This window comes from Calonectris borealis, chromosome 2 (assembly GCF_964195595.1).
Source record: "Calonectris borealis chromosome 2, bCalBor7.hap1.2, whole genome shotgun sequence".
Classification (NCBI taxonomy): Eukaryota; Metazoa; Chordata; class Aves; order Procellariiformes; family Procellariidae; genus Calonectris; species Calonectris borealis.
In genome coordinates, this window is record NC_134313.1 from 105,344,532 (window position 1) to 105,358,567 (window position 14,036).

At 44.1% G+C, this 14,036-nt stretch overlaps 1 protein-coding gene across 3 annotated transcripts in view; it reads left to right on the top strand.

Annotated features, from left to right (window-relative positions):
• NFATC1 (nuclear factor of activated T cells 1) overlaps window positions 1-14,036 on the top strand; it is a 112,325-nt gene that overhangs the window by 64,556 nt on the left and 33,733 nt on the right. Inside the window, exon 9 of one of the 3 annotated variants that reach the window (XM_075142849.1) lies at window positions 2,603-2,758. The exons of the other annotated variants lie outside the window; for them this stretch is intronic. Coding sequence (XP_074998950.1) covers window positions 2,603-2,697 — 95 coding nt within the window. The 3' untranslated portion in view covers window positions 2,698-2,758. Of the gene's footprint in view, window positions 1-2,602; window positions 2,759-14,036 lie in introns of those variants that run through there. 3 annotated transcript variants of the gene reach the window in all.

A 14,036-nucleotide genomic window follows, 5' to 3' on the forward strand; every position in this document is an offset into this window, starting at 1 on the left:
GCTAGGAAAAAAGAGAGATTATGATGATTACTTAGAAAGATATATGGCCCTGATAATTCTTTAGTAACCGGAGTAATTTGGAGGTATATCTGGTGCTATAAAATGAGAGTGAGAATCAAACCATGAGAGCTGCCTTTCTCTCTGCTGCCCACACAAGAGACCTTCTCTGCAGATTATTTTCTTTTGTATTGTTGGCAAAGACCTGTTGGAACAATGACTTTTTCTGCTTTTGGGAGCTAAAGAGCCCCAGCACAAACTCACACGTGTAGCCACAAATTGCGAACGCGCTGAGCTCTCTGCTAAGTTGTTGTCAACCCTCAGTCTGACTTTGTGGCCCCAGAGGGTACATTGCATTTGAATAATACTTCCGAATTCGCATCACAGCGTTGTAAGCGTGCTGGGCTCTGAGCTGGAGGTGGTGTGGGGGATGATTCTTCCAGTCATCCTGTACCTCGCTGTCTCGCGCAGGGTGAAGATAGCACTCCAGGCTGATGCCACTCTTGGGTAGCAATGAAAAGCACAATGTCGATGGAGATCAGAGCGCTCCATACAAAATACTTCATGTATAGGAAATTTTCAGAAACACTTGTGCCAATTTATTTTGGAAGCTTATATTGGTGGCTGTGAAGTGACAATAAAGTACTCATGCTGGCTGAATTCCAAGCAGGCTTGTATGAAGATTTTAGTAGCAAGTAAATTTAGATTTTTTTTTTATTATTTGAAATGGCTGTTTTTCTTACAACACTTTTTTGGGGAAAGTAGGAAAAAAGGATGGTTGTTTTGTTGTTATTGTTTTGGAAGGAAGAGGAATTAGAAAAATGATTGGGTTCATGCTTTTTTGTAGACTTCCAAGTGAAAATAGTCCTTCTGAGGGAAATTCCCACAAAGCAATACTCGAGTCATGTCACATGACTTGAAGAGACCTACCAACTTTTTGCAGGTGAAATCCCATAGAATACATGTTTGGAAGTTCACCTAGTTAGCTTGCATGCACTCCAGACTTTTATCAGGACTTTAATTTAAAATAAAAGTACAGGAAACCTGACATGGGCAACTGACTGCTTGTTGCATATGTGCTGCGTAGCTATGCTTCGCTGAATCAGCCTACTTATGCAAACTTCATCCCCAGTGGTTATGTCTGTGTATATTTAAAGACTGTTCATCTCTTAAATTGGAAAGAAAAAGAGTTGTTATTCTCTTGCACAACACTTTTCAGCAACAACAGGTACTGCCTTGCCATCCAAGTTACCCTCATAAGTATTTCAAATACATGCCTGTAGTTAACTGCTGTTTATTAAGCAGCATCTTTCCTCTCCAGCCTTTACATAGGCCTTTTTTTACCATTTTATTCTAAACCATGGGAATAGTAAGTTGGTTTATGCTACCACCATTCTGAGTTTGAAACATCTGGTGTTTCATTTGATGTGAAGCGATGGGAATAGCTACCTAGTAACAGGCAACAGAGAACCAGCCTAGGCTTTATTCTGCAAAGGCATCTTTAATTATGGTAATTGTTGAAAACATTGGGAATCTTGTTTAGTCTGCTGTACTGGTTTAAATTCCTGTGAAATCTTTTCATTTCAGTGTAGGGAAACCTGAAAGAAAAAATATAACACCAGAGTAGGGCAAAGGGAAGCAGGTATTGAATAGTAAATATGCCTTCCCCCCATTCCTGTTTGGTTCTCCACTCACGTTCTCTTAATATATATGTATATGTGATATAGGTAATTGAAAAACATCTTACGTTCTTTGCAAACTCTCATAACAGTAGTAGGAGTGAATGTACTTCTGCAGTCATCGGAACTAATAGTATAGTATGTTTTTATTACGCCTGTGTTGTAGCTGTAAGTTTTGCCCTTACATTGCTGGTGGTTGTTTCCATCGTGCCTTTCATAGATACGATCACCTTGACTACGTATTCAGAAACCACGCACAATGACTGAATCAGTCATTTATGCTGCTGTATTTCTAGGAGTCATTTTAGGATGTTCTGATTTATTTGATTTCAGTCACAGCATTCTTTTAATGTTTCAAGACATTATAGAAAACCAAAGTTTAGCTCATGAAGAAAAAAATAGTTAAGTCAACAAGCCCTGTGTGATCAGTGTAAAAAAATGTGAAGGAGAGAAGCACTATTTTGGTCCAGGTAACACTTTGTCTCTTGTTTAAACAAATCCCATGAACGTAGAAGGTGTAGGTTTTTGACAAGCAGATGTCAGAGTGATCATCAGGTGTAAGATGTGGTTTCACACAAATCAGATGGTATCCTGTAAGCTGCTTCTTCTGTGCTTTAGGACTAGTCAAATGCTAACATTTCAGTGCCTACCAAAATTTTGCAAGTATTTCTGCATGAGGGATCTTTTAAAAGCTGCATGACGCACATTAAACATGTATTTTACAGCTCAACTAGACTGTGCCAAAGCAAAATACCGTATATGGACTAAAGCCTAAATATTGTGTGAGCCCGCTGGCCATGCTCCTGGGGTGGGTGTGGGCACGTGCAACCAGCAGGAGAGCCATGGGCTCGCTGTGCGGTTCCCACCCCAACCGCAGAGCAATAGGGTTTTTTTTCCTGTAGCTCCTGTTTCTCCTCATTCCCTAGGGGAGAACAGCCAGTGGATCCAGGGACACATGGCCTCACTCATCCCACCTCCTGTGGATGGTCCTGTAGCGTCTCCATGGAGTACAGCTCTGTGACACGCAGCCAGCACAAGCTGCCCTCTCCAGCAGAGTGTTACGGTTTCGCCGCCGTAAAGCTTCTCCGGTGCTGCGGAGATACATGGCAGGATTGTACTTTTCCTCTGTGTTAGCTCAAGTGTTTTGCAGAGCAGGGACTTACTTCGTGAAGACGAGTTCCTGCCTCAGAAAGAAAAAAAAATGCTGTAAAAATGAAAATCTTACTGCTCTGTAAATGAAAAGTTTAAATAACAAAACAAAACAGAAAGTAGAGGCTTCACAAATGAGAGCCAAGGTCTGGAAAACGGTCTTGCTTAAGTCTTTGGCTTGGGACAGACCATAAACCTAAGTACTTGTAATCCACTTTTAATTGAAATTTTGATTTACTGTTCTGCTGAATTTGAGCAATCCCCGAATCCTGTATTAGCCTATATTGTACAGAAATGACTGTAATGTCATTTTTTTTAGTATTGCTTCAATATTACGCATCGCTGAGCAATTGCATATCAGTTTTGTCCTGGAGCCTGCAGGCTGTAGGCTCTTGAGACTCCTCCCCAGACGTGGCTGGCACAGAAATATAAGTAGTTTCCATACCATTCTGGCACAGGTGAATTCCCACAGCTCATCTGGTAAGTACTAATATGTTTTGCACTGCCACATCCCATCAGAATGTGAGGAGGAAGGCGCAGGACCGGACGCTGCAGTCAAGAGTCTGAGCAAAGCACAATGAGCAGGTGCTTGGATATTCAGCTTTTAAAGTCCCTCCACTGCTGCAGTTCTGTGCAGGCGTGCTCTGCGGCTCTGTTATGTGCAGCAGAACATTTTGGAAAACCGTTGGTGAACCCTGCATTTGTGAACCCTATCTTCTGGAAAAACACTTCGTTTTAATTTCTGTTTATGACTGCGTATCATTTTGCTTCTATGAATTCATTATACCATTGGCCCATATATGCATTGGCCTATACATGCCTTTCAAACAGGAGGAGTAGTCTTCTGAAATCACTAGACGTAAGTGGTAGCATTTGAGGTATAAACAATCTGGAGAGGCTGAAGAAGCACACAGGCAATCAGACGTGTATGTTGTGGTTCCAAATCCTGTGCTTTCATCTGCTAAGAAAGCTGAAGGAATTCTCCAGCTCAGAAGTCTTTAAACAACACACTGAATGATAAGGGTTAGATCTCTGTTTATTCAGATTTAAGTAGGTACATCAAAATAGAGGAAACGTGTTCCGGAACTCATTTTTCTCAGATAGAAGTGAATGCTTTCTATGATTTCTGTTTTCTAATGAATATTGATATCAAGAATGGTGAACATAGAAAAGCTTTTCTTTTAGTTTTTTTTAGACAAGTAGTGATACTTGACTAAGCAAAGACAGGCTAGTTTGTCTAGGAAATATTTAATAAGACGGAAAAAGGAAAGTTGATGTGTTTCTTTTACTGGAATGAAAAATACGCTTTTGCAAAGAGTTGATGATAAGGTATTTCCAGTTTCTGTTTCTGTCAGGCTTCTTAATTGTCAAAGCATTATTAAAAAATCATTTCACCACTACTAGTATTTATTAAAATGGTGTTGATATGCTGGGCAATTTTTATCCTGAGATGCATTTTGCCACCCATAGGGCCAGATTTCCAAGTGCATGGCCTTCACTCGTAGAGCCAGCTTTTCTGCAGTTTCTTTGCCTTTCTGCAGGCACCTGCACAAGCTCCCAGGGTGCTGAGCTCCTCTGAAAACCTGGCCACATAGACAAGTGACTTGGTGGGGATGGAGGTCCTTTGAATCTGCGGGTATGGAGCTGTGCTGAGAGCCTGCCTGTGGTGACCAGGTGTGCCTTAGTATTGTTTACAGCCCAGTGGCACGAAAGGTGGGCCCATGCAAATCTCATGAAGTTCAAAAAAGCCAAGTGCAAGGTCCTGCACATGGGTCGGGCCAATCCCAAGCACAAATGCAGGCTGGGCGGAGAATGGATTGAGAGCAGCCCTGAGGAGAAAGACTTGGGAGTGTTGGTTGATGAGAAGCTCAACATGACCCGGCAATGTGCGCTTGCAGCCCAGAAAGCCAACCGTATCCTGGGCTGCATCAAAAGAAGCGTGGCCAGCAGGTCGAGGGAGATGAGTCTCCCCCTCTACTCTGCTCTCATGAGACCCCACCTGGAGTACTGCATTCAGCTCTGGGGCCCCCAACATAAGAAGAATTTGGGCCTGTTGGTGCGAGTCCAGAGGAGGGCCACGAAGATGATCAGAGGGCTGGAGCACTTCTCCTATGAAGACAGGCTGAGAGAGTTGGGGTTGTTCAGCCTGGAGAAGAGAAGGCTCTGGGGAGACCTTATAGCAGCCTTCCAGTACCTGAAAGGGGCCTACAACAAAGCCAGAGAGAGATTTTTTACAAGGGCATGTAGTGATAGGAGAAGGGGTAATGGCTTTAAACTGAAAGGGGGTAGATTTAGATTAGATATAAGGAAGAAATTCTTCACTATGAGGGTGGTGAGGCACTGGAACAGGTTGCCCAGAGAAGTTGTGGATGCCCCATCCCTGGAAGTGTTCAAGGCCAAGTTGGATGGGGCTTTGAGCCAGCTGGTGTCCCTGCCCATGGCAGGGGAGTTGGAACGAGATGATCTTTAAGGTCCTTTCCAACCCAAACCATTCTATGATTCTGTGATTCTGTGATTCTATGAAAGTGAAGCTCTCGGTGTGCTTCTGAAAAGGGTGAGCGGTGCCCACTGCGCATTGCTGTCAGCATCCTCCTACCTTCCTGCCTCTGCTCTAAAATTATCTCCTGCCTGCCCTACAGAGGAGTGCAATCAGCAGTTTTCTAGTGATTGCATTGAGCAGCCGTGTCTCCGTTTCACCTCGGCTCTTCCGCCCACAGCTCACTTTCTAAGTTAAAAGACGACATCGGCTGCCTTAGCAGAAAACAATAAAATAAGGATGCAAAGCGTTGCCGCTCTAGTGTGACACAAAGCACGGCTTTTGCTGATCGTCTCCTGACACCTCTCACCTCTTGAGTTTTCATGCTCGAGGCTGGCAAAATTATTAGCCAACCCATGTCTGCAAAATGGTGGTAATCTGGGGGCGGCTGGGGAAGCGGGGCCAAATTCGGTGCCTGGGGTTGTGGAAGGATCCCAACCTGCAGCGTATGCAACGTGACCGCGGCAGTGCCACGACGGGCAGCGCCTCGGCGGCACCTTCCTTGGGGAGCCGGAGGAAGGGGCATGAAAGCCAGTAGGAGTGCGTTACGCCCAGGCCCACCTTAGGTCAGGTCCACGTTCCTGGGGCCGTGTGCGAGGGGACCGAGAGTGGCTGAGCCAGGCCTGAAGCCTCGGACCTGCTGGAAGAGTTTCCATCCGGCCCAGGGAGCAGCCGGGCTGCTGCGAAGCCTGCGCAGATCAGGGCACGGCAACAGGAGGGACTGGGGGAAGGTTGGCCCCAGGGTATTTCTTTTTATTTTAGGTGAAAATACGAATCACAGTTGCTCATTTTTACACTATGCGCTGTTACAGTTTATTTCGTTTTGGCTGCTAGGTGGCTGATTGTTACTTTTGACATTTAACAGAGTAACAAAAAGCAGGTGAGATTTTGTCGAACTCCTGTTTCCTTTTAAGAGGATCACAAAATTCATCATCGCCAGGCGCATCAGCCCCTCCGCTCCCTACCAGCAGCCGCGCGAGGTCTGTGGTGGAGCGGAGGAGACACGGATTACGCTCCCCAGCCTTACGCCCTCGGGTGCTTTTGCTCCCAGTTGCTGGGTCCCCACTAGAGCTGCCCACGCCTCATCCAGGTGACATCCCATGTCGGCTGGAGCCTAGCCAGCCGCATCCAACCTGCAGATGCAGTCGTCTTGATCTTTAGAGGCAAAACTCTGCCTCGCTGTGCGGTCCTCCATCTCTGTCTGGAAGGCCAAGAAGGAGCGTTACCTGTGTGATGTCCCTGCGACAGGCAGGGGTGGACAAGCACTATATAGAAGCCCCTGGCTGTGTCTGACCAGCAGGCTCCATCGCAGCAGCAATGATCACCCATAGTAGTTAACTTCCAGTGCATAAAGTGGCCTTTTGGCAGTACGTCCCTTTCCAAATATTCCCCTTCAGACAACAAAACCCAGCCTGTGGTTGTGGTCACTGAACCCCTCTGCATGAGCATTTCGAGGACTCCCTCCCTTACTTCCCAGTGATTTCACATGCATATGTTAGCAAGCATGGGGCTTTAGGATCTTCCAATTAGCTTAAAAGCCAAAAGGTAAAACTTGCGTGAGGGAGAACGGGGTTTAGAATTACATGGGCTGGATTACAGGAGATGCTTATTTTTGTTCTTCTCAAGTGGCTGATCACCATAATTAATCTAGCCCCGTGATTGATCCTAAAAGGGATGCAGTGGTGGTGGCTGCTGGAGGTGAAATGCACGGGCGAGGATGTGTTTTGTGGGCTGTGGGAGGGACTGCATCCCTCTGAAGACAAAGACCATGTCAGAGCCCAGATGGCTGAGGTCAGCTGGGTCCAAACCCCTCTCCGGAGAGGCCGGATCTGGGGGTAGGGCTGGCGCAGTAAGGATGCCCTCCTGCCAGCCCATCCCTGCAGAGCTTCCCGCAGGACTGCCAGGGATGAGGAGCTTTGGGCTGCCCCCACACTGCTGCCTTGCAGGACCTCTGCCCACAGCCCCCGCTTTCCTATTCTCCTCCCCTCGTTGGGAGAGCAGGAGTAATGTCAGTGCTGGCCGTGTAATGTTGTGCCACATTGTCAACAAAGACCTCACCCCAGTGAATTTTAATGTGTCCAATTTTCACATGTCCAAAGCCTGGCCGGTGCAGCCTGGGTGTTGTGCACAGCTAAACCTCCAGCTCAAGGGAGCGGTGGAGCCGGGTGCTGTGCCGTGGGAGCAGCAGTAGAGCAGCCCAAGCGGGCATACCACAGAACTTGGTTTATCCTTTACAACGTTGTAGGATTTAATAAGGTGTTACGATGGAAAATGAATTGTGTCTTTTAAGAGTTTTCCCCTTTTCTTTTGAAAGAAAGCTAATGCATATCTTCTTACTAACGCAACCCAAATGCCCTCTGCCTACCTTCCACTTCTCCCCACCCAGTTTAACAGTGTATGCACCAAGCTACCATATATAATCTTCTGTCTCATAAATACGCGTTGCATAACCTAATAGTTTAACAGCTGTTGAAAAGCATTTAGTAAATGAGTTAGCTGGAAAGCACTTTCTAATCAGATAATGGCACTGTCCGAGATTATAGGCTGAGATGCATGCGCAAGGCTTCCATCTACCTGGAGGCTATTCTTGTATAAAACTGTACATATGCATCTGATCCCATAAAAATATATACACATGAACCCAAAGAGGGCAGGCAGGCATGTGTTAGAGGTAGCCCTCCCGATGAGCAGTACCAGTAGCAGTGTACTAGCAAGAGAGGGTGAGTGAGTTCAGATACTTGCGTAGATAAAAGCTGCAATCACACGTGTGTACTGCCTACAGCTTCTCGATAGCGTGAGGCTCCCTTTGTTTCTGAGTCACCATGCTCTGGTTTTATTAACTAAAAAGCAAAGGCTTGATAGTACTTGACCTTTAAAAAATGTTTTGGTTGAATTAGTGCCTAGGGAAAAATACCCAGTTCACGGACAGCATCTGCAAAGGCCCCTGTAGTGACTGTCTCAGGAGATCCCCGGGGTTGAGTCCCTTGTCACTGAGATTGCCACTGCTGCAGATGCATTGGCAGGGCGTTTCAGAAAGTTTTGCTCGACCACTGCTGCTCTTGTGTTACAAAACAGTGGGATTATAGTTTCTGAGGGCAGCCAGCCCATTGCCTCTCCCCAACAACAGACTGCTCCAGAGTCAGAACGAGGGGTGAGGTCCACGCTCCGCTCGAGCCTGCTGGATCCAGCCGATGCAGCTTCAGCAGCCAGGATTTTGTCTTTGCACGAATCCAGAGTGGCTAAGCTGTACACGGACATGTGTCCGCATCCCTAACTGTGTCTCCAGTCGGCCAGCAGCAGAGCAGCAGCAGCAGTTGGGATGACCTGTGCCGCGTCTTCTGAAGGAATGTCTGGTTCGTGGTGAAGAGGGTGTGCTGCCTGGCTCAAAACTGACTGACGGGGGAGGATTTTGAAGGCACAAATGACATTTCAAAGCTTAGCTCAGTAATGGAGATTTAGCCACCTAACTCCTCAACCCTCTTTGAACGTCGCATCCCAAATGCTTACCAATTATGAGACATTTAGTCCAGAAGTTGAAGAAATGTGTGTGTGCACATGATGAAAAAAGTAGTGTTTTGATTTTCATATGCTAACCAAAATCTGTGTGCTGGTGCCAGGGAACTACATCATAGTCTGCACTGTGAAAGGTGGCTATTTTGTTTGATAGGTTCAATCAAACTTAAGGGTAAAATAAATATATTATAGTGCCATAAATGTCTGCATTGATAATACTACGTGGAAATGGGAATTTGTTAGTTTAATGTTAATCAGGATAAACATCTGTTTAATTTATCTGATTATATTTTCTCAGTTCACATATTTTAATAGCACCTCCCAAAAAAAAGTTTTAAAACCCATCTGGATTGCTAAAGTGTAAAAGCAAACAGACTTGTTAGAATTGTCAAAAAATACATATAATTTATATTTAAGCACTTTCTGACTCCCTTTACTGAATGTGCATGATTTATTATTTTTCTTCAAGGTTTGATATATTAACTTTTTACCTGCTAGAAAGGCCTTTCATTTAAACTTGGGCTTGCAGAACTGGCTGAAGTATTTCTCCCAGATTCAGACCCACACAGAAGGACCATTGTCTTCCTCCCAGTGCTTCGGTATGATGTCATAACCCTGGTCTCTCTGAGTAAGAAGCTTTGATTTATAATCAGGGCTGCTGCCAATGTGCGGTTCTCAGAACTTCGTATTAAATTAGATGACATAATGACATGAGTCCAGAGCCTAAGAAGGCATCGTCAAACCATTGAAAACCAATTACCACAGATTAAGTTGCTTATCAGACTAATTTAGAACTGTAAGCTCTGTCATATTTTAATATTCAAAATTGAGGACTATTTAAAATCGTCTGTCGGCCAACCTAATGCATTGTGAAGTAACAAGCATTTAAAAATTCACCATACAAACCGAACTTGCATTCATTTTTTCCTTTTTATGGCAAGGGCCTGATCCCTCAGCAGAGCAGGGTCTCTTAAACAAGTAACATTACCTTTGAGTCGGAGTGTATGTAAAAACTGCATTATCTTTTCTGTTTATAATTTCATGAATTCTGGCTTCATTGCTGCAATTTATTATTGGCAAATCTCAGTGTATGGCAAATTCAGTCACAATTTTTCATTCTAGCCAGCTGAGAGTCTGCAAGACTGGGTGTTATCTCAGCACCACGGAGCAGCTTTGAGACAGAATGCTTGTTGCCATTTGATAGGGCTCTGCTGAATTGAAGAAATAGTCCGGTTTCTGCTAAAAGTGCTTGCAGATTCTGAACAGCTGTAGGGCTTTCCAGTTAATTGCCAGTCCAGGCCTGCTGTGTGACTAGGAGTGTCTCTTTCAGCTGGTAGGTTTTTACCAAGTCATTTAAGATTTGAAATATTTGAGCTAGAAGTTAGTCAGGCTAATACTGTTCTCTGTTAAATATTAATCCTGAGAAAATTAACTGTACTCTCTGTATCATGTCGCATCTCCCTGTGTGAAATATTCACTTGTGCAAGTGAGTGACGGTGGAAATGGATATGTGTTATGGCAGCTAGCTTACCATGCCTCCACAGGGATGTATTTGAGAATGAAACTCCTTTTTCTAGCTCAGGTCTGAAAAGATTTGCCGTTAATCAAGCATGAGTCAATAGGTAAGTGGCAACACTAGTCCACGGCTGGCCAGTGATCAGCCCTGGCTGCTCTGGAGGAACCCATTGGGTTCCTGCCTAGGAGAAAATGGTGAAGGTGGGCACGTAAGGTTTGTGTCTTCAGCTGCTCTAAGTCAACTGCAGCTGCTCGCCCCCCAAAAAGTCAGTGAGACAGTGGGTAGGGTGTGTTAGGAACTGGTAGCCTTATTACATGCAAGTATTTTAACTGGTTTGAGTAACGCCATAGACACTGTGATGGTAAGCGGGTAGCCAGCGAGTACAGGTACAGGCCGTTCCTGCGTTGGTTTTGGAAGGTGTGCCTTGAAACACCCACAGCTCCTGGGCCCTCTGCGGTCCTTTGCAAAGTGGAAGTAAACGGTTGCCCTTTTAAAGAAAGAATATGAGGTGATTTACGCCAACTTTTAACACATTCGAAGTATTTTCAGAATGACCAGGAGGTCAGACCCACAGCTCGTTTGAGTTGAGTTTGGAAATACAAACATTGGCAAATATTTTTGGCCTTTGTTACTCCATTTGGTGAAGTTACGTAGGCTGGGGAGAAGCAGATACAGGATAGAGTGTCATAAATAAACTGTTAACTGGTGTAACGTAGCAATTTGTGGTATATCTGTCCTCCACAAGTCAAGTAATACAGTTATTCATGTAGAATACAAAAGTTGAGGTTTAGCCAGAAAGGTTAATATCTTACGTTTCTGCGGACATGCTCAGCTTTGCAGGTCTGTTTCCAGATCATCTGGGTCATTAGTAATGGTCTCTCCAGGAAGAAAGAGAGGAAAAAAAATCTACAGAGCTTCCTTCTCCAAACTGGTACCCTGTGAAAACATTTACACTTTTTTAAAGGGGAGTGAGTGTCTGCCATCCCAGCTTGCTGCCATCTGTACGTCCACTCTGCACAGTGTTAAATGGCTATACAAATGGCAAAGCACTGAAAGGTCAGATGATACAAATTCCTTCACCATTTCATCATTAATACTTTTTCTGTCTTTCGGTGTGATACCTATTCTAGTGATGAGATTAGTATACAAACAAAATATATGATATGTAGCAAGGGGAGACTTTTTTACAGTGTTGAAAAAACACATTAAAAAAGGTAATGGAGACAATTCAGCTGAACAAGTTCAGACACCTCTAAGCCTAAGTGCAGGTAGTATCTGTCCATTTAAAGACAATTTGTTTCCCATTACATGAAATAACTGATGCTCAGGAGTATCAGTTCAGAGCAATACAAGGGCAGAATGTAAACAGATGTCAAATAAAATGGAGGTCCCACTGAATCTCATATCCCTCCTTCTTGTTTCCCTCTCTGATTACCAACCTGCCATCAGCAAACAAGCTACTGTGACTTACCCTGACTGAGTAATTAACACCAGTCTCTATTTTCCCTCTGAACTCTGAATTTATGGGCAGCCAGGAGTACCTTGGTTGCTGTCACCATCTTCAAGAGAGTTTTTGGACTAACAGGTCTGGAATAGAGCCCAGTGCAGAGTAGGACTTACTGGTTATTCTCTGTTGGTTGCGGCAGGTGTATTTCAGCGTAGCAACATATGAAACCCAATGTTCATGGCCACTAATCAGACCACCAAATAGACCCCATGGCATTGCTCTTCTAAAGAAAAAATTCAAAGGGAAGTGACAAAAAAGTGCCTGGTAAGCCAAGTAGCAAAGATGTGCTGTAGAAGAGCTACAATGAAAAATCAGCCTGAGATCAGGAACCTGCTGCCTTGAAAGCCTCCAGCCTGCCTGCCACCAGGGCCATAACCCTTCCCTAGGTTATAACAAGTCAGACAACTCCAGGGTTTATTGGAGTTGAATTGCCAGTGGTTGAGCTTGGAATTATTTAGCACAGGTGTTTCTATAACAGTGATATATTGGGAAAATTCAGTGTTCAACAACCATCATATTTCCAGCTGTGCTGTGGTTAGTGCTAGTACAGTGAAACTAATATAAAACATGTGAGAATATTTGCTAGCTCAGGAACTTGTTAAAGGTATTTTCTTACAATATCTGAGCTGCTGTGTTTATCTAGGTGCGTTTCTTTGGTCTTGCATTTTCATAAAGGGTGTGATGTTGGTTTTATAAAGCTGTCACTGAACCTGGAATCTGCCTCTCTGCAACCAAGTGCATTAGTAGCCCTGCTAGCCAGTGCGCAGCACGCGAGCAGGTGAAAATAAGATTATGAGGAATCCAATGACAGTCCATTATCCATAGCACATTCATCTTGAGCAGCACCTGTGCATCTGTTACATATATAAACATGTTTTTACTAGGGGTGCTAGAAATCTTGAAACAAGTGTTGCAAGCATCTTATGTAAAAGAACATAAAAGGAGCAAAGTTAACAAGAGGCTAGGGAACTGTAAAACAAGGGTAGTGAAGTGCATTCACCAGCAGCAAAATTTGTGAGTGTTAAAAGAGGTTTTATATGTACACATGGACACACGTGCATTTTTAGGGGTTCAAAAGACTCATACATGAACATAGTAAATGGCTGGAGAATGTATAAGGGTGTTTGTAAAACACATGCAACTAAAAATACAGTCAGAGACACTGACGCAACACGCATGTGCTGTGAGCTGAGTTGTGCAAAGATGTTTCATTAGTAACTTTGTGCCGCAACGGGTTGGTTATTCTAATATTCTGAAAGATATTCTCTGGTGTCACCGTAAATTTCCAACAGCGCCTTCAAGCAACGGCTGTTCCTGTGGATCTCTTTTTGGGAAAGAAGATAAATGCAACTGTGCGTCCATACTCAATTGTTGTATACGTTAGAGTTGCATCTGGCTAGAAAAAATACATCTACAGACTAGCTTGGCCCTATTATTTATAATTTTCCTGATAGAGAAAGTGGGTGTGTTTTACCTATGCACTGCATATGCTGTAGGAGAAGCAGCAAACGCACCTCCCTCAGATTTGAGAGAGAAAGCCAGTGTGAAAAAGGCACTTTGATTTGAGGAAGGATCTTTTCTCTGACTTGAGAAAGCAGCTCTACATTTGTCATGACTGAGTTGATGCTCATAGACAGTCATTCTGTCCATGTGCTGGTGGTATTTAGAGACATGGCTTGACAGCTCAATTAGAGCCTCTTTTGGGACAATGGGTAGAGCGAGCAGAGGTCTAGGATAGGAGTCAGTTTTTCTTGGTAGCCAGAGACTGATTTGTTAGGAGCTGGCATTAGCAGTTTGGATCCAACTTAGAATCACTGAGAGTTGGATGCAACTTATTGAATATTTTACACCCATTGGCTGGTTAGTAAGATTAAACACAATCATGTAAAAACTAAATAAATCAAATCCTACTCTTTCAAAAGTATCCTCATAAGGGAAAACTTCTTGTACATAGTAGTTTGTCATGTATCTTTGCACTTTTACTTTCACTGAACTCTGAAAGCCCCATCTCTACCTTATTATGCTTCAGTTTACCGAGTGTGCAGACATTTATCAAATGGGCCATCAGTAGCCGTAGAAATGCAGTAGTATATCCAAGTTAAAATTCTTGCTTTGATTACTACAAATCCATGGAGCCCT